Raw genomic sequence first — 19,467 nt, forward strand, 5'->3', positions numbered from 1 at the left:
CAAGCAGCAGTAACTGTTCTGGAACGTCAGAATGAATCGCTGCATAGATACCGTTCGAACACAACACCAACATTCACTGAATTAAAAGTGTGCGGGAAGAAGAGGATATAAAATGGTGGGCTCCACTAATGCGTCACTTAGCAGGAGGGACACTCTCACGGGGGACAGGATCAAGGATCATCATCATCATCATCACCACCATCATCATCATCACCATCATCACGGAGGTAAGGTCTTTTTCACATGATGTATGTGTGTGTGTGTGTGTGTGTGTGTGTGTGTGTATGTATGTATGTATGAGTGTGTGTGTGTGTGTGTGTGTGTGTGTGTGTGTGTGTGTGTGTGTGTGTGTGTGTGTGTGTGTGTGTGTGTGTGTGTGTGTGTGTGTGTGTGTGTGTATGTAATGTATGTTGAAGGGAGTAGGTGGGGGTTGTATGAGGATATCCTGTCTGAATTACTCTACCTTATTGTTGTGAAAAGTCATGAGATTTTCAGTGGGTGATTACAATGGATGCCTGAACTAAGTTGTTGCTGTATGTACAACTGATGCGCTTCCGCAAACCTGCCTCTTGTCTACCCATTTCTTAAACTGTCGCTATGACTTTTAGATAAGATTGTCATTTCACACATCGGGGAGCTAACAAACTCAGTGATGATCATTCATCTAAATATAATAATGTGACGCATTTGAATGAATGAACATTGATCTTTTTTTTCTCGATACATACCTTCTTCAGTATTCTTGTAATTTGTAAATATGAGAATCGCAACTATTTCGTTACAGTACATCATGTGGATTCCGCCACGGTCCTGGCCACAAACATCACCAACTTGGTCCGCAAGCACGCTCCGTCCGCGGCGTCAGAGCCGGTCAGCCGCGCCAAGGTCGAGCAGCGCACCAGCCGGATGTACGTCACCACCCGACCGGAAGACATGGGGGAACGTCACAACCGGTTGGTATTTATTTTTGTCTTTGTATGATTGGAATTTTCATAAAAGTACTAGTAGTTAAACTGTGTTGCTTGGAAACCCAATGAAAGTCAATACTTGACAATGTACTATGATGACGAAAACAAGCATTTAAAAAATAAAATAACATCGCTGTATACGATATGCTTTCTTTGCTTGTTTGTGACGCCAAGAAAATCTCATTTCGATAACAGCCGTCGCCAGAGGCAGCTTCATCAGGGGTTCTTCAGTGTAGCGCACCGCCCGTACCAGGCCATCGGCGACCTGAAGCTAGACCCCCGCTTGCTGGTCACTCAAGCCCTAAACCTGCCGATACAAGCCAAGCTCCCGCCGATCAGACGGACTGCCAAGGTTTTAATTTTGTATCTAATTTTATTTACGATCTTTATTTCCAAATTCATGAAGATTTTATAACATAAACTTGAAAAGTTTACAAAGTAGACCATACCCACATCATTCCTGTTTCCCCACTTATTTTCCTAGCTGGACACATATTCTCCTGATGGCCCGGACGGGACAGGAGCTGGTTCGGGTGGAGATGGCACTATAACTCCGGGGAGGGAAACGTTGAGGACTACGAAGGACTGGCGTGAAAGAGATGCGAGGGCACCTGCCGACTTTTACCAGGTTTGCAGCAGCGTGTACGAGAGAGTCTAGAAATAAAAACAAAGACTAGTTCAAACGTCTGAATATTATTCAAACTAACCATGACTTCCACCTTTATTGTGAGGGAGTCTGCTGTCCTCTGAAAAAACTTTCGCCTGCCGCCCGTATATTTTCAATCGGAAAAGCCATTGTTTACTACTCACGATCCTTCTGTAGGTCCGGGAGGAGATACGGGATAGTCAAAACCTCATGAGGGCGGTGGCTGCCGGGAAGCCCTTCAACGAAATGGTGCAAATCATGCAGGCAATACGTGCACGTAAAGGGTCCCTCCTGGTGCATCCCAGCAAGAGGAGGCTATCCACAGACGGCTCCGCGGATGTCCCGGCGACGGAGATGTGCTCGGGTCCAACCGAACCGTCCCACCATGACAGCTCCGTGGAGCTCCTGTGGGCAGAGCGGAAAGGGAAAGCACTGCTGGAGAAACTCAACAACATTCTCCTGATCATCAGGTGTTTGTACAATCTGAGGAGTAAGGACATACGGTCAAAGGTTAGTCAAAGTTAAAATCAAAGCTACATGTAGGGTGATGCTTATAAAGTTTGTATCGCCACTAGTGGTCCATGTTCAAAATTTAGACTTTCAGACTTTGTGCCCGCTCAATCTCAGCGAATTTTTAATGGTCGCTTAGGCCCTCTTCATGAACACTGACCCGTTCACATCGGTCACGTGACTTTGCGGAAACGTGACGTCACGTAGTAAGTCAAATGTCTCAGTAAAATGGACAATTCTGTTCGCAAGAAAGTACGCGTACCCACAATTAACAACTAAGCAAAACTTTAACTTTGCTTGATTTGTTCTCTTCCAAAATCATAGACACCACTGAAGCATGAAGCTGTCAAAGCCCTGTTGAAGAAAGAGGTGCCTACGGACCTCCACGGCCGCCCCATGTTGCCGCTGCGCCATGTCACCACGCCGGGGATGCTCCACGGCCACCACTCCCACTCGGAAAGGTCCGACTCCTCGGAGACAGTAGACGGACAGGTAAGTAGTAGAAAGGTCATCCTAATCCCTAGCCGTGGCGACTTCAGAAGGGCGTTTTGCTTGTTATTTTGTATAGTAGCCCTTCGTAGTCGTGGGGCACTACATGCATTTGTAGGACAGATCCAGTTTGTGCTCGTCTGGCCGTTTTTTCTTGCTCGCCGGACCGATTGTTGTTCTCCAGCAAAAACGCCCTTGTGTAGTCGCCACGGCTACCAAATCCCTAATGCACGAACTTTCTCGTGTGCAAACCATCTCGTGCCTAGCGTCTGGTGAAGAATAGCCATGTGTGTGACGACATTCCCTTTTGAGACCGACGTGAACATGTTTCACTTCCCGGTAGTTTCACCTGATGCGCCGCCGCCTCACCTCCCATGGCCACGGCCACGGCTACGGTCATGGAAGACTGACTGGCCGCAGCCGCGCGTCGAGCACAAAATGTACTACAGGCCAACGGCGACAAGAGCAAAGGGTGGAGACCTGGGAAGACCTTCTGACCGTAGACCCCAGAGGACAGACACCGGTCATAATGCCCAACTTATTCTCGGTCGTCACAACCATTCACGAAAATTCCGAAGATCAACAACCTTCTGTTCCTCAAGTTCGTAGCAGGTACGTTATAACGGGACACGGGTTTGTGAGTGAGTGCGTTTCTGTCTCTTTTTTGTGCCTTTGTGTTTGCGTTTCTGTGTCTTTGTGTGTGTGCCTTTGTATTTGCGTACGTGTCTTTATGTGTGTGTGTGTGTGAAATTGTGTATGTATGTGTGTCTTTGTGTTTGTGTGTGTGTGTGTGTGTATGTTTGTGTGTGTGGCATTAGATATTCTTTATTCATGCAGGAGGTAAAAGACAGTCAACCTTTAGAAATACACTCTTCTTTATCATTTCAGACGAACCCCCCACGGACCTGGTCACACAGCAGAACATGACAAGGACAAGTCCCACTGTGGCCAGGGAGAGAAACTCCCCCCGTGGATGAGTGTAGGGACCTTAGAGAAGACCATCAAGGCTAACATAGCAACATTACACCACGGGAAACCAGACTGCGTCATGACTGCCATCAAGAAGGACTTCCTCAAGGTCAAGAACAAACTTGGCTTAGATCTGGCCGAGGATTTGGACAGGTCGGCATCTTTAAGTAGATCTTGTCGTTAATTTGAATGTGGCAAGTTTTTCTTTTTTTTTTTAATGAGAGAAGGTATGACATCAGTATCATCTTTTCTTATAAAAAGTGGCATATGCATGCCGTCATCTTCCACTGCATGGAGAAAAGAAGTCAAACGCTTCCAATAGCTTAAGTAGAGATAGATTTAGACTAGTTTCATTTCGTTTTTAATTTATGTTTCATTTTCCTTATACACACGTTGTACACCAGTCTGTTACTTTGCTTTGTTTGCAACTAGCTTTCGTGCATGGTTTTGAAATAAAGTTATTATCATAAAGTTATTATTAACATAAAAAATTGAACGAATTCGATCTAAGCTCATGATATAAGCAACCAACAAGACAGTCTATTTCTTTAACCAGGTTGAAGAAGTACAAGTGCGAAGTGTTCACCAACAAGTTTCTATGCCTGCGGCTCGGCCCGCTGTTCCGGGAGAACTTGGAGGAAATGAGGTGGAAGGGGGTTGCGCTGGCCCGCTCAAGCGACACGGACGTGCTGCCATCCAAATGGTGACTTAGAAGTGACTGTCAAACCTGTTCTAGCCTGGGTGTCATCCTCCGTAGTAACCGCTGGCTCAATCTGTGGTTAGCAAGCACAAAGATTGAGCCAACGGTTACTACGGAGGATGGTTCCCAGGCTAAACCTGTTCATGGGAACCTATTGGCAACCAAAACAATATTAGGGCCCAAAAATTGAAATTAAAAAAAAATGCTGAAATCTGTATGGTAGTGACATTTACTAACATTGTCTAGCACATTTGTGTAATAACTTCAAAACCGTGCAAAAACATGCCATACGATGATCCCCTTCGTTTCGCGAGCCTACAAAAACTCCAGCGACATGCAATTTCCAGTGAGTTCTCACATTATAAACAACGTCATATTTTTGCATCAAGGACGTCGATATACATTGTGTGATAGTGTTGTTTGAACTAATCATGTATAGAAATGACTAAATAGATTGACTTTCAAAATCCTATTTTTGGGCCCTAATATTGGTTCAGTTGCCTTTAAACTGTACAAAATCTTTCGTATTGTCGTTTTCAATAATAGACTTTCAGACCAAAATGTCACAAAGAGCACCACCTGGCAATAGTTGTTATAACTGCAGAAGCCCACCCACCTCTCGCACAACACTATACAAATTTTGTCACTGATTTTACCAACCTTACATGTTACAGGTATGCCAGTCTGAAGACAGAGTGTGAAGATGTGCCCGTCCAGCTTGAGAACGAGCTGAACAAAGTGCTAGCAAAGCTGGCCATGTTCTCATTGGATGATGCGAAGAACATTCCAAATGCAATGGTGAGGGGTTTTTCTGGTATCTTCGGGTGAAAGTTTGACTTTAAATCCCTAGTTTTTCATTTATGTATTTCCATCTAGAAAGTATGACGTATTCAATGATTTTTAGAATCGATGAACACTTTCAATTGTTCTTTCAGGAAAAGCTGTGCCTTTTAGTGATGTCCCTCCCTGCGGACATGGTTAGTACAAAGACAATGCAGGAGGCCTTGTTCTTTGTGCTGGACCGCATGTTAGACGGACATGGCGAGTTGTTGGCATACTGGTTCCAACAACGGAAACCATCATTGGTGTTTAACTTTGAGTGACAACCAATCAGCAGTGCCATAACATATCACTGGAGATACAACTCCTCTTTATTTTTTTCACAAATTTTTCCACACTTCTTACACCTTTCATTGCCATCTTTATTAAAGTCAGTTTCAACATGAAATCAGTTTTCATCTTAGTACAATGTGTGTACGTATATTCTAAGCAATTATCAAACAGATGCTGCACATATGAACTGTCTTGTAAACAGAATAGTAAAGAAAAGACCAAGGCTATATTAAACAGTTGCCTGAACATAATCATTGCATTTACAGCTGGTACTACTCTATTCTTCTGTTTGTAGTGCAAACTGATCGGACAATGTGAAAGGAAAGTCCAGGAAACTGATTGCACGTGTTTGGTCGTCGTACTCCGATCCTAGCGTCCAGAGTTTTTCCAGCTCGTACTTCTCGCGAGTCTCGGGGAGCATCATGTGCAGTGCTATGTTACCTGCAAAACAAAGAAGGGACCATCATGAAGTGTCAATGTTTAACACCAAACAAAATCACAATCTGAAACATCTTTGGAGCTGGTCTGTAGCAGTCAGAACATCTCACAACAAGAAAATTAAAGGGCGTACATGTATAAGGATATCTTAATGCAAGGAAAATAAAAATGTCAATGAAAGGGGAGGGGGATTTTTTAGCACCCTTGATTAAGGTTTTAAAGCCAACAGCTCTTAATCCCTATTGGTTGACAACAGTAAATATCACTGTCTCGATAAGAACAACATCTCCTCTGATTCCTACTTCCCTTTTTTAAAAATTTTAACACCAAGGGATACATACTATACTGTACTTACAGGTTATACTGATATATCTTAAATTTTCCCTGTTAGACATACCCAGATCAATTGCCATCCAGTCATCACAGTCCGCTCCTTCAACTGTCACAAACTTGTCCTTGGCATCTTTACGAGCTTTATGCTGTAAAAGGAGGGCAAAAAAACATTAATAAGAATGTTGAACACTTCATGAAATAATACACGTACACGTAGTACTGATTGACTTTACCCAAAGTGTAACTGTAACCCTCAGTGAAGTATTTGTCTACATTAAGACACTTAAAGGAAGCCAAAAGGTATGGTCGGGAATCCTACTATACTTTGCTAAATATACCAAAAAGTATAGTCTCCATCGAAATTACATTAGTCCGTCATAATTCACCGCTATATTACTAATTTGAAAATCGCGGCATACGCCGCTGTCCGGTGACCTCAGTTGACCTCTACTGCCTCGTGACCCCGGGTGACGACCGCGTGACGTCACAGGGCTTGCATTCAGTGGGAGGGCGGATATCAAAGTCGTCAAAGTCTTCATTTTCAACTGGATTCTCTTCAATCTCCATGATCTAAGTCTTTACAGTTCGGACAGCAATGTTTGTGAGGCACGCGGGGAGCTAGCAAGTGTTGTTGTTGGTGGTGGCCACGTTGGACGCTCAGCCCTGTGACGTCACGTGGTCGTCACGTGGGGTCATGAGGCAGTAGAGGTCAACGGAGGTCACCGGGCGGCGGCGTATGCCACGATTTTCAAATTAATAATATAGCGGTGAATCATGATGGACTAATGTAATTTCGATGGAGACTATACTTTTCTGTATATCTAGCATAGCATAGTAGGATTCCCGACCATACCTTTTGGCTTCCTTTAACCAAGTTCTATTGGTGACTAAGACAAAGCTGAAGTGAAGGGATAAGGGTTAGACATACCAGGCTAATGATATACTGTGCCATGGACTTCAGATGTCTGGTGGAAGAACCACTCACAATAACCAGGAAATCCACATACTTCAGGGACTGTAAAGGAGGAGAGTAAACCATATATAAACAAACATACAAAAATTACCAAACAAACTGATGGTCCAGTAATGCTTGGGAAATGTTATAGAAAACTTTTCACAAATTGTGACTGTTTTTTGAGATAACAAACACAAACACTAAGTACTACATGTATCTAATAAAATTACAACTGTTTACACTATGATCTACAAATATAATAATATGATATTCGAATGTAAGACTTACCAAAGGTACTTTGATAACACAGATGTCCTTGGCGTTTTCTCCCCGTAGTTCTTCCACAAGGTCATCAATTGAGAGAACCCCCTTCAACCTTTCTGTACAACAGGAGGGAGCATATCATCATTATTCACATGTTAACATCTACTAACTTAATCCCACCAGGGTACATAATTCGGCCACCCTAGAAAGAAACATCCACCACAGATCTCCAACCCAACATCCCCCAGTATAATGCACTCCTGTAATAATAAAACAGGCTGGACATGTAAACTGTGCATACCAGGGGGTACTGCACTGGAAATCTCTCAAACCGTTTTTCAAAGTTACTGGATTTATGTAACACGAATAGGGGTTGAACACATGCAACGGTTTGAATTGTACATGACCATACAATGTATTTACTAGTAGACGAACTAGTCACATCAAGTACTGAAATATCATTTGACATCATAAACATGAGCCTGGGATAATTGACAGGATCATCCTGTCAATAGTGGGAACATTTACACTACTAAAGATCATCCTGTCAATAACATAATTTCCCCCTCTATTGACAGGATGATCCTGATATATCATTTTACGTTTGCAACTGGGATTTTAAACCTACCACGTCTTGTGTCTCCGAAGGTTTTTTCTTCCTCTGTAGACTCTGCGGTTGTCACTGTTTCTTGCGTTCCCTGGGCAATACCAAAGTCCGTGACATTTTCTGAACCCTCCCCCCACACACCTTCTCTTTCTTGTGGTCTCTCTGTGACTTCAATGCTGAATTTTCCGGGTCTATCAGATCCATCCGAAGTAAGGAATCTGTGAATACTGTGAGGAGTCCATATCACACCTAGGAATCCTGTGTTTTGAAGACTATAATAACATCTTCTTTGGTTCAAGTCCTCCAACGAGCTCCAGCGGTGACACGAGTTTCGCGACAGTTTCGCGTCACTTCTTGTACAAATATTCAGACGATTTGCACTTCTATGATAGCGACATACACCATTTGCACAAACGAGATTGTAGATTCTAGAAGAAATTGCAGGAGAACGAGAAAGAAAGCGTTTGAAAGACATCATGCCGATGAACGCGGCTGTTTCGCAGCACATGGCAGCCATTGTTTTCACCTTTGACCTCAAATGGCATAGTCGATTACCAAAAGGGGGTGTATGTGAAAGGAGATTCAGAATGCCCTCCTCCTTCCAATAAATACCGATGTTCTTCAAATACATAGGCCTGTCTAAAGACAGATAGTTTGACTAATAGCACAAAAAGATGATTGAAGAATCCAACATTATACTAGAAAGTTGACAACTGAGTATATATATATCAAGCTCCTGTCAAGAACTCCAAACTGCGTTACCATACCAAGTTTACGTAACGTTTATACATCAACGCAACCACAAACCACTCACTCTGCCTTTTCAGAGTCAGAACTGAACATTTTATATCCCTTTTATTTCTTCATCAGTGTATTACAAATGTTATGATTCGATAACAGTTTTTGATGTGTTTTTAAAAAGAATTTGATGTGAAGCATTTTCACGCCCTGTAATATGATTTTGATTTCTTTATGAATAAAGTTACTGTTATCATTATTATCATTATCATTATGAATATAAGAGGAAAAGTTGGTGGCGCCTTGACTGATCAGAGTGTTTGAATTACAATCAATCATTAACAAAGTGATCAATGATGACGTTAACGTTACCCACCTTATGCAAACAGCATACATACCTTTGACCCGAGACCTTGGATCCCTGAACGTTTTATGTATTCAGACTATGGAGTGGCGATAGCCTCCTACAGCATTTGTAGAACAAGGCACAAGGTTATGTAAGTACTAGTGTTTTATTCTAATTCTACACGTTGTTGACAATGCAGTTAAGGGGGGCTGCATGCCCTTATACGTAGAGCGCAATGAGCCGTTTTAATTTTACGTAGAGCGTTGCCGACCACTCCAATTCAACGTAGAGCGTAATCTGCGTATTTTACGTTGAACGTTATTGACCACTTTAATTCTACGTAATGCGTAGTAGCTACCCGGAATTTAGCGTAAAACGTACTTGATGAATTGTGCGTAAAGCGTTGTCAAACTTTTCTAACCTTGCTCTAAGTCACAAACGAGTGCGCAGTCTGTTTTGTTTTGCTATCCCCCATTTATACAATGGAACAATCCTCCGAACTCGTTCCCAAAATCTTGTTTTTAGAAGTTTGACACTTTTGCTGGTGCGCGGAAGAGCCGCTTGGCTAAAAATGGAGACCGGCCTGGGGGGACTCCTTAAGAGCAAGGGATTTAAGCCTGATGATGATGATGATAATGGTAGTAGATAGCTAGCTGCAGACCAACATGTAGTAAGGGTGATCAGTCAATGTATGAATTGAACCTTCTTCTAGAATAAAGTTGTTGATAGAAGTTATCATACAACATATAATGCCCCGGAGCCAATGGCCATAAATTTAGTTGATGAAGGTTAGACATCCAGGTAATAATATAATTTTTGGCGTATAAATGTAGTTGTCTTGCTGACTGGAAGGACTGCATTCTTTCCCCTCCGCTATTAATCCTGATCAAAGACCAGAACGCTGCTGAAACATCCCGAGGTCCGCCCGTGCCGACAACTGCTGTTCCTCTTCAACAGGAAAGAAGTAGTTTCTGAGATTTTTTGTTGTTCTTTCATTAATCGACGATGGACAGGATGAAAAGTTTTTCAAAGGTTTGATGCGGAAGAATTGTTGTCTATTCTCGATTCCGTAAGTTGCTAAAAAAGGTTGAATAATTTGACAAGGGTTGGACAGATTTGTCATTTGTAACCAAAGCTGTACTACAATGGCTCTCCACATGCTCTGATGAAATATTCCCCCTTTTCTTGGACAATTTCTACCATTTTCAGTCCTGGTATGTTACGCCGAATGGTGCTTATACCGCGTGACCCATTTAAATTCAGATTCTGCTTCAAATGTTTCAATTTTTTCTAGCTACGTTGTTTTCTCCAGAAGCAGGACATGTTATAAGTAGAAGGACGGCCCCCACGGGAGGCCAGACATGTACGCTAAGGATCTTGAAAGAAACTACTGAAACGGTGTTATGTTTTCTATCTATCTATCTACATGTATCTATCTATCTATCGCGGTTTTCGTGGTGACCTTTCAGCGCGAACTTAATATTCCCCCTAATTTTGACAATTTATACCATGTTTCAGGGTGTCAGGGTGTGTTTCGCCAAATGGCGTTTATATCGCTTGACCGATTTAGATTCAGATCCTGCTTCAATTGCATAAAAGTTTGTTTTTTTCTCTAGTTACAGTTCTCTCCAGTAGCAGGACATGTTATAAGTGGAATGACGGCCCTCATAGTAGGCCATATATTTACGCTTTTTAAAGAACAAAGGATCTTGAAAGAAGCTACTGAAACGATTTTATCTTTAGCTACTTTCTATAAAGGTTGCTCTTGACCAACCAATTTCCACAAATCTCTTGCTCTTAAGCAGGTCCCCAGGTGTCCCCTCACCAGGCCTGCGGATTTTGCCACGCCGTATTTCAGACATGTCATACTCCGTCCAAAAGCACGTCGTAGTTGAAGAGAACTACATCGTACCTTTATGGTTTTCTATTCCGGTCAAAACTCAAATACGTCGTATTTCAGCTCAACAAGACGTATGTCAGCAAACTACGTCGTAGTTCGCTCACACTACAACGTGTTAGACAAGCACGGCGTACTGTACACTCAAATACGTCGTATTTATCTGAAATACGGTCTAACTGTACTACGTCGTGGTGACACAAAGGTACATTGTAGTCAGTCTCCCCCAACTACGACGTACTTTGGGGCGGAGTACGACATGTTTGAAATACGACGTGGCAATACGCAGTTCAACGTGTATTAACCCAAGTCCGGTATGGTAAGGAGACACCTTGAGGGCCTCTTCAAGAGCAAAGGATTTGAGCCTTATGATGATGGAAGCAGATAATTAACTGCAATGGTATACAACTAGAATTATAAAACTATCTTTATCACTTCTATATTTTGCCATATATGTAACGTTGGGTAACATAAATTCGGGATTTTTCCGATAATGGTTGACTGAAATCAATCTAGCAGAACAATAAACCATCCTTTTTATCTATTATTCTGTCAGTATCATGTACTATCTTTGCACTAATCATATATATGGTAGATTTTGTCTCTAGTCGTGCTGACACCATGATATTTCAACTTGAAACTACCGTCCGCCGCACGCACAATGACGGTGCTGTCGGACAGGGGTGAACATTAATTCGGGAGAGAAGATTCGTCTTGAATATCTTACCGCTAATTATATTTTATACAGCAGCTATTCGTTCCATCCTTGGCTTGAGGAGAGTGCTATGGATATAGACGTGTCCAAGTAAAAAAAATACACGAAAAAACGGCCGTACCGCACACATCAGGCCTCCGGGAACAACCCGTGTGTTAAGTCGGTAGAACGTTACTCAAAGTCGATCTCCACCGTCATGGAAATTTGTACATTATTCATCGGGGCGTTAGCTGGATGCCGTAGAAATGGTAATACTACTATGTCCATGTGTTTCTGCTTGTGCTAAGAGCAAACTTTGAGGAAAATATCGCCATCAGTCCACTATCACACACAACATTTGGACAAAAAAGTGTTCCTCGCAAACATTTGTCGTCTGCCGAATAGCAGGATTCTGGGTAACGATTATGGCGGCGGGAAAATTCACCGTATATAGTGCCGTAGCCATTGGTTGTAGCAACAAAGAGGCGTTTTGATGATTAATCACACTTAGAGTCCAGTTGTAGGTTAGCAAAAGAGATTCTAATAAGTTGTATTGTAAATAATTGTGTTGAGCAGGAAGCGGATGTGACATTTGTCTTATAAACCAGCGAACAACTATGTGTAGTATAATTCTCCCACGAAGCCCTCAGACTGTGACAACATATTATGTAAGGGACGGAGAGTTTTTGACGTAGCCAACTTCTAATGCATGGTTATCGAAGCTTTTCAGACAGTGTTCTGAATACGTTAGTCTGTCAAGTTTGCATTTCTAGCGGTATTACTGATGTTGCATCTAGCACATATCCCTAAATACCCCGTTTTCGAAAAATCCCGAATTTAAGTACCCCGCGAATTTATGTTACCCAACGTTATTCAAAAGAAACTCAATTTATGTGAGAGTAAAAAAATCTGCTGCCATCTTTTTCTGCTTTGTTACTACATTGTTGGTCTGCAGGTAACTATCTGCTATCATATAGAATGGGGAGGGGGTATACTAGTAAGTCGGGGAGGGGCACAAGAAGATACCTGACTGCTACCTGCAATTACATGGATGGGTGGGGGGGCATGTATCGGTCAATCATGACAACCTTTCATTAGATACTGGATTGATTAGCCGAATTAACATAATTGCTGCCTAAGCTAACTACATTGTAGTTCACAACCTACGGCAGTACAGTCCAGATGTTAATAAAGTTTAACTTTCAGCTGAAGGAGACCTGTATGAAGTTATACTTCTCAACTGACAGCAACCTCGTTGGTAACACGCATCTACATTTACAGTTAATCCGCCTTTTAAAGAAATGTATATCAGTCAGGGCACTGATTAGCAAACAGATGAAAACTCGATTCACATGCTGGGACCAGGGTTGACCGATACATGCCACGCCCCCCCCCCCCAGCACAAAGACTGTATTCGAATCGAGTAGAAAACTACTTCACATAAAATTCCTTTCACATATAATCATCCATCCATGTAATTGCAGGTAGCAGTCAGGTATCTTCTTGTGCCCCTCCCCGATTTATACCCCCTCCCCATTATATATGATAGCAGATAGTTACCTGCAGACCAACAATATAGCAACAAAGCAGAAAAAGATGGCAGCAGATTTTTTTACTCTCACATAAATTGAGTTTCTTTTGAATACATATATGGCAAAATATAGAAGTGATAAGGATAGTTCTATAATTCTAGTTGTATACTATTGCAGGTAATTATCTGCTGCCATCATCATAAGGCTCAAATCCTTTGCTCTTAAATAGGCCCTCAAGGTGTCTCCGTACCATACCGGACTTGGGTTAAACACGTGGTACTGCGTATTGCTACGTCGTATTTCAGACATGTCGTACTCCGCCCCAAAGTACGTCGTAGTTGGGGGAGACTGACTACAATGTACCTTTGTGTCACCACGACGTAGACGTAGTACAGTTAGACCGTATTTCAGATAAATACGACGTATTTGAGTGTACAGTACGCCGTGCTTGTCTACCACGTTGTAGTGTGGGCGAACTACGACGTAGTTTGCTGACATACGTCTTGTTGAGCTGAAATACGACGTATTTGAGTTTTGACCGGAATAGAAAACCATATACCTTTGTGTCACCACTACGCAGTACAGTTAGGCCGTATTTCAGTCCTGCATAATGCATTGGGAAGCTTCAGAATTTAGCGTAGAGCGTAGAGAGGCGTCCTGAATTTAGCGTAATACGTAGTTGGCCGTCCGAATTTAGCGTAGAGCGTTGTCGGGACCCCCCCCCCCCATACAGGCCCTCAGTTAACGGTGCGGTGACATTCGTCATAGGTCGCCGTACGATTTTGCCATCATAGATTTTTAAGCAGTTTGTGACAGAACCAAGTGCCGACAAGGATCTAAGAAAGCCTTTTCGCTAACAAGACAGCTGAATTTTGTACCACACATGTTATCCCAGGAATGTTTGGACATACAGACTATCCCAAGAATGCCCTCCTCAGTACGACAATCGTACAACAACGTTTCATGCCATTTTGGGGTAAATGGTCGCCGATGGTAGCTAGGTGCCAGATGCTTACGGTACTAGAAGTCCAAATAATCAAGTGAAATAACAGATCAAAATCGAGTTGCAATAGTCATATTCCTTTATATACGTGGCAAATACAGATGAAGTAAACATGAAATGGAGCCTTGATGTTAAACGTGAGCTGTTAAATATTGCGCTGAAAAGCTGGAGTTTTAGCGATGTGCTTGCATGGTTCGACGACAAACAATACATGTAAACATCTATTTTAGGTTGGTGACAGAAATGCGAATGTTTTTGTTAACAAGGGGTCGAAGTCCACGCTGCCTTCAGAGCACACGTCAAACGTCAAACTAAATATGTACTGTATCTATTCTTGTTTTAATCTATTTGCAATTAGCCTTCGTATATATGATAAATAGTATCGCTATCGTCTAAATGTGGTGAAGACAACATTCCACTACATTGTGCATGCGTTTAGCTCTTCTAACGGTCTCTGTATGCCCTGAGTACTGCCCAGTGGGGCAAATATAGGTCTTCATTCACTGTTGTCATCTAATGTTCTTTTCTTACGTATAAACTTGCCATCTATTTTTCCTGCTAGGAGAATGCCGGATTACTAAGAACAAGTGATGAGGTGCCCCTGGACATGGAAAGTACGTCACAAAATCGCCGTAAACTACCCGTCCGGGCATCGGTTTGGAATTCCTTTCCTTTCCTCACGACTTCATTCAGAGCCCGACCGGGGCCCTTGGAAGTGTGACAGAGGCAAACATTCTTCACCACCCTTCACGTCTACCACTGCAACATCTTGACAGCCCATCAGTGGATCCAGAACGGGAGCGGCAAGATATGATGATGACTACCACATCTGACAGCAGAAGTACCATGCCCAATGACCAAGAACATGCGAGGCCTCCATGGTCGTCGGCAGTACGTCACAAAATCAGCGATGTCCTCGTCATCGCTGTCGTCATCACACCCGCGGTGAACCTGTTCTGGCGCGGGACGTGGAACCTGTTAGAGGAGTCCCTGCCCGGAGACGAGGCCGCCCGAGCCTGGCTGTCCCTCGCGATCGGCAGCCCGGTTCTCGTCCTGGCCGGGCTGCTGCAACACCCTCTCCGCCGGCTGGGGGGAAGGATACGGGGGAAGAGCATGGTTGGTCACCACGTCCTGTGCATGGTGTATTCGTATGTCATCGCATTTGCCTCGGTCTCTCAGTGGCGGGGTTTTTGGAACCTACCGGACTACTACATACCACGAATGGTTAGCCCCCTTGGATATGCACTTAGGACGATTGTTGGCTTCGTTGCCATGGTTATTTTGCGAACTGTTTTACTAGGAGGCGGATGTCCACGGTCTGTCTCTGTCGACTTCGATCCCGATCCGTTCCGAGTCGATCTCCGACTTCACACGAACAAAGCCGAACGCTTTTCGTGGCAGTTCGTCCTGGACGTCATGTTCTCTCTATGGGTCTGCGACTTTGCCACAGTCCAGTACTGGGCAGGGCTTTGGGGGTTTCTTGACGTTGTACTATTTCCTGACAACCCCTGCTTTTCCTACTGGCTTTCGGTCGGTATAGGTTACGGTGTCCACCTGCTCGCAACGTTTGTACAATATCCCGTGAGCGCTCTCTCAAAACAACTCAAAGGTACTGAACAAGAGTTCTGGAAAAGGCTCGCGCTCGAGGACGCCTATCTGTTGATTGTAAACTGTGGCGTGGTGAACATTTGGAGAGGGGTTTGGAGTGTGTACGACTGTTACGTCCTCCCCGAACAGCCTAAACTGAGCGCCTGGCTGAGCCACGGGGTCGGAGCGGCGGTCTGCTACTTGGTTTTTGCCGGGCGAAGTCTGTCTAACGGCGGGGGCATCGGCGTGTCGATAGACGGGGAAACAGACGACGGCACGGCTGTTCTTAACAGTAGCTACCTAGAGGATAGCCCGAGCGAGACTACCAGGCGCGTTGCCGAGGTAGACACCCGGGCCCCTATAAATTAAAAGGTTAAAAAAGTTGTTTTCAATAACAAGCTTTCGACAACCGAAACCATGCTTGAAACTGTTTTTGGACGACTCAGGGGCGTAGGCATTTTTCAAATCTGAGATCTTGTAATTCAAGCTGGATGTAACGATCCTTATTTAACACCAACGTACCTTTATATCATGATATGAAGTATATCTATTGTATACGTACTGCAGCATACGTATAGCAACACAATGGATATAGTGCATGTAAGGGGTGTTGCCGTATGTGTGGCTTTATGATAGACTATTTCTGGCTTTAATTGCACAGGAATCTTCTAGCATAATTCCCTTTGCTTGCCGAATAAACACCTAGGGGATTGCTTCACCTAAGCTGTTTTTTTCTTATTTGTAAGTTGATACAAATTTATTGTAAGTTGATACGAATTTATAACCTCTAGTTTCCATTGGGCACAAATGATATCCATCAGTAGGGCATGAAAACAAAGATACATACTTCTATAAGTAAGAGCTTCAAAACGAACTGAAAGTTGATCGACCTTCGATCCCCCTCCCCACGTAGGACAAACATCATTAGACAATAGACACATATCATCAGAAGAACCTACAGATCTTATTTACTTTATCCGAATTCCTCCCAACAAGTCCAACATAGATGGCAGACTTCACTCCTTAACGCTTCACGCAAAGTCAGAAACACACACACACTGACGGAGTCACAGACGCACAAATAGCATACGAACACACACACACACAAACACACACACACACACACACACACACACACACACACACACACACACACACACACACACACACACACAAACAACATACATAATTAGCCTGACTAAATCTCGCTTCTAGCAGGCCTTCCAATGTTCATGGATGAGGTCCAACCAGCCCCTGAAAGTTAGTGATTGTGTAAAATAACAGGCTAAATACACGAGGTGCAATCTACTACAAGTAAATATTGATTGATAGGTCGATGGTCTTTGGTCGACCTTACATACCCTAACCAAACACGTGAGAAACTCGTGGCCTAGGTGCCAGGTACAACATGTTTGATTCAACCATGTGATATTTGTGTATGTGCATGCCTAGACGTCGTTTTAGTCAAATATCTATGGACTTTAACTGTACCACCTTCAGTCTCTACAAGGACTGCACCTCACGATAGCTTCTACCAGTTATAATCTGTATGTTGAAGACCATACGCTGTAAGTATACTCGGTGTGTATTACTACATTACCAGTTATAATTTGTATGTTGAAGACCATGCACTGTAAGTATACTCTGTATGTATTACATTACCAGTTATAATCTGTATGTTGAAGACCATACGCTGTAAGTATACTCTGTATGTATTACATTACCAGTTATAATCTGTATGTTGAAGACCATATGCTGTAAGTATACTCTGTGTGTATTACATTACCAGTTATAATATGTATGTTGAAGACCATACACTGTAAGTATACTCTGTGTGTATTACTACATTACCAGTTATAATTTGTATGTTGAAGACCATACACTGTAAGTATACTCTGTGCGTATTACATTAACAGTTATTCACTTGTATGTTGAAGACCATATGCTGTAAGTATACTCTGTGTGTATTACATTACCAGTTATAATCTGTATGTTGAAGACCATACACTATAAGTATACTCTGTGTGTATTACTACATTACCAGTTATAATTTGTATGTTGAAGACCATACACTGTAAGTAATAAGTATACTCTGCGCGTATTACATTAACAGTTATTCACTTGTATGTTGAAGACCATACGCTGTAAATATACTCTGTGTGTCTTACATTAACAGTTATAATTTGTATGTTGACGACCATACGCTGTAAGTATACTCTGTGTGTATTACATTAACAGTTATAATTTGTATGTTGACGACCATACGCTGTAAGTATACTCTTTGTGCATTACATGTTATATCCCGTATAGGCCGTTAGAATGTTCGTAACATATTTACACTGTCGTTAAATTTACCCTGATAGGTGGGGAAACGTTATATCAGCTTGTATTAAGAAAAAAGTCCTTTACTTCACGCTTGTTGTTTTTTTTTTTTTTTTTTTTAAATTCTGATTCCGTGTTTGTCACGGCACTTTATTAAATGTCTTAGAATATTTTACAATGTGTGGCTTATATTAAGTTTCTGACAGAACATTCTGATTTGAAGACTTTCAAGAGGGTTTGCGGATCTAGATATAATGAGTTCGAGGCTGACAATGTAAACTTAAATTTCACAATAGATAATTTTGCAACTAACAACAGTTGATTGATATAGCGAAACTTGTTCAACATATGTAAGTTATATCCAAAAATTATGTGATGTACATTAAGTGATAAAGAATGACTAAATAAACTTTCTACATAATCCCATAATGGTTTGACAGTTTTACAATCAAAGAAAAAGTGCTCTATATAATCTATATTATCGCAAAAACTACACTTATTATTTTCTACAATTCTCATCTTATACAGTAATATTCTTGTTGGATATATGTTATGCAATATCTTCCATTGCATGCTTATAAGTTTGGGTTCTTTAGTGGCCAAGAAAGGAGATTTCCACAGTACATTCCAAGAAATGGAGTGAAAATCGTACAAAGGAAATCGTTTCTCCCAGAAATTTTGTGAGACTGGAACGGATTGGTATTGCATAATACAAATATTCTTGAAGAAGGTAGAGTCTTGTGAGCGGATATCTTTACCACAAAGTTTGATACTGGGAGCTTTTTCATTGTCTAAACGAGAAACACCTTTCCACTGTTTGGGAACTGAGTTCATAAGAGCGTTATACTGTAGTAATACATGTGCATTATTACCAACAATAGCTTTTACATCATCAAACGATATGAATTTACCCTGATCATCTACAATATCATTGACGTACAGAATGTGTCGGCGAATCCATTTGTCAAAGTACAGCATGTTGCCCTTGTAACTTATACAAACATTATTCCATAACAATTGCCAATTTACTTGATCAATATCGTTGGCATTCTGAACAGGTTTCGTTTCATACCACGTAAGTATCAATTTACGGTAATAAAGAGGTAAGGGTGCCAGTGAAACATTAGATGACACCTGGACTGCAGTACAGTTATGTTTCAAAATACATAGATCAGGACCAAACTTATTGAAGTAATACAGCTGTATCTTCTTCCATGTAGGAGTAGGAGTTTCACTACTAGATAGCAATTTTTGTATCGATCGTAGTAGGCAGCATTTGTGCATTATTCTTATATCAATCATTTTCAGTCCTCCTTTTGAATAGTCTTGAACCATAACATTACGCTTTACCCTATC

General features: G+C 42.1%; 4 protein-coding genes across 4 annotated transcripts; 3 read left to right on the top strand and 1 right to left on the bottom strand.

The window, feature by feature from the left end:
* LOC136421098 (uncharacterized) lies at positions 1 to 2,139 on the top strand. The gene is made up of 5 exons (XM_066408247.1): positions 1 to 227; positions 785 to 953; positions 1,164 to 1,320; positions 1,453 to 1,596; positions 1,792 to 2,139. Exons 1-5 carry the CDS (start codon positions 113 to 115, stop codon positions 2,137 to 2,139), a joined length of 933 nt encoding a protein of 310 aa, XP_066264344.1. The 5' UTR covers positions 1 to 112.
* Positions 2,140 to 2,988: 849 nt separating this feature from the next.
* LOC136420642 (uncharacterized) lies at positions 2,989 to 5,646 on the top strand. Its single transcript, XM_066407696.1, has 5 exons — positions 2,989 to 3,225; positions 3,502 to 3,735; positions 4,139 to 4,285; positions 4,957 to 5,080; positions 5,218 to 5,646. The coding sequence occupies exons 1-5, from the start codon at positions 3,143 to 3,145 to the stop codon at positions 5,383 to 5,385; spliced, it is 756 nt and encodes a 251-aa protein (XP_066263793.1). The 5' UTR covers positions 2,989 to 3,142; the 3' UTR covers positions 5,386 to 5,646.
* On the bottom strand, positions 5,405 to 8,536 carry LOC136420630 (uncharacterized). The gene is made up of 5 exons (XM_066407675.1): positions 8,014 to 8,536; positions 7,410 to 7,501; positions 7,095 to 7,181; positions 6,231 to 6,312; positions 5,405 to 5,836 (listed from the first exon to the last, which is right to left on the bottom strand). Exons 1-5 carry the CDS (start codon positions 8,507 to 8,509, stop codon positions 5,673 to 5,675), a joined length of 921 nt encoding a protein of 306 aa, XP_066263772.1. The 5' UTR covers positions 8,510 to 8,536; the 3' UTR covers positions 5,405 to 5,672.
* A 540-nt stretch (positions 8,537 to 9,076) lies between these two features.
* On the top strand, positions 9,077 to 16,507 carry LOC136420624 (uncharacterized). The gene is made up of 2 exons (XM_066407669.1): positions 9,077 to 9,227; positions 14,765 to 16,507. The coding sequence occupies exon 2, from the start codon at positions 15,013 to 15,015 to the stop codon at positions 16,156 to 16,158; it is 1,146 nt and encodes a 381-aa protein (XP_066263766.1). The 5' UTR covers positions 9,077 to 9,227; positions 14,765 to 15,012; the 3' UTR covers positions 16,159 to 16,507.
* Positions 16,508 to 19,467: the final 2,960 nt, after the last annotated feature.

This window comes from Branchiostoma lanceolatum, chromosome 15, assembly GCF_035083965.1.
Source record: "Branchiostoma lanceolatum isolate klBraLanc5 chromosome 15, klBraLanc5.hap2, whole genome shotgun sequence".
NCBI classification, from domain to species: Eukaryota; Metazoa; Chordata; class Leptocardii; order Amphioxiformes; family Branchiostomatidae; genus Branchiostoma; species Branchiostoma lanceolatum.

Coding starts and splice junctions, on each gene's coding strand:
- LOC136421098 (XM_066408247.1), top strand. CDS start 113: ATGGTGGGCTCCACTAATGCGTCACTTAGCAGGAGGGACACTCTCACG. Junction 954..1,163: donor ATGGGGGAACGTCACAACCG/GTTGGTATTTAT, acceptor TTTCGATAACAG/CCGTCGCCAGAGGCAGCTTC. Junction 1,597..1,791: donor CACCTGCCGACTTTTACCAG/GTTTGCAGCAGC, acceptor ATCCTTCTGTAG/GTCCGGGAGGAGATACGGGA.
- LOC136420642 (XM_066407696.1), top strand. CDS start 3,143: ATGCCCAACTTATTCTCGGTCGTCACAACCATTCACGAAAATTCCGAA. Junction 3,226..3,501: donor GTTCCTCAAGTTCGTAGCAG/GTACGTTATAAC, acceptor TTATCATTTCAG/ACGAACCCCCCACGGACCTG. Junction 4,286..4,956: donor GACGTGCTGCCATCCAAATG/GTGACTTAGAAG, acceptor TACATGTTACAG/GTATGCCAGTCTGAAGACAG.
- LOC136420630 (XM_066407675.1), bottom strand. CDS start 8,509: ATGGCTGCCATGTGCTGCGAAACAGCCGCGTTCATCGGCATGATGTCT. Junction 7,502..8,013: donor CTTCGGAGACACAAGACGTG/GTAGGTTTAAAA, acceptor CCTGTTGTACAG/AAAGGTTGAAGGGGGTTCTC. Junction 7,182..7,409: donor GTGTTATCAAAGTACCTTTG/GTAAGTCTTACA, acceptor CCTCCTTTACAG/TCCCTGAAGTATGTGGATTT.
- LOC136420624 (XM_066407669.1), top strand. CDS start 15,013: ATGATGATGACTACCACATCTGACAGCAGAAGTACCATGCCCAATGAC.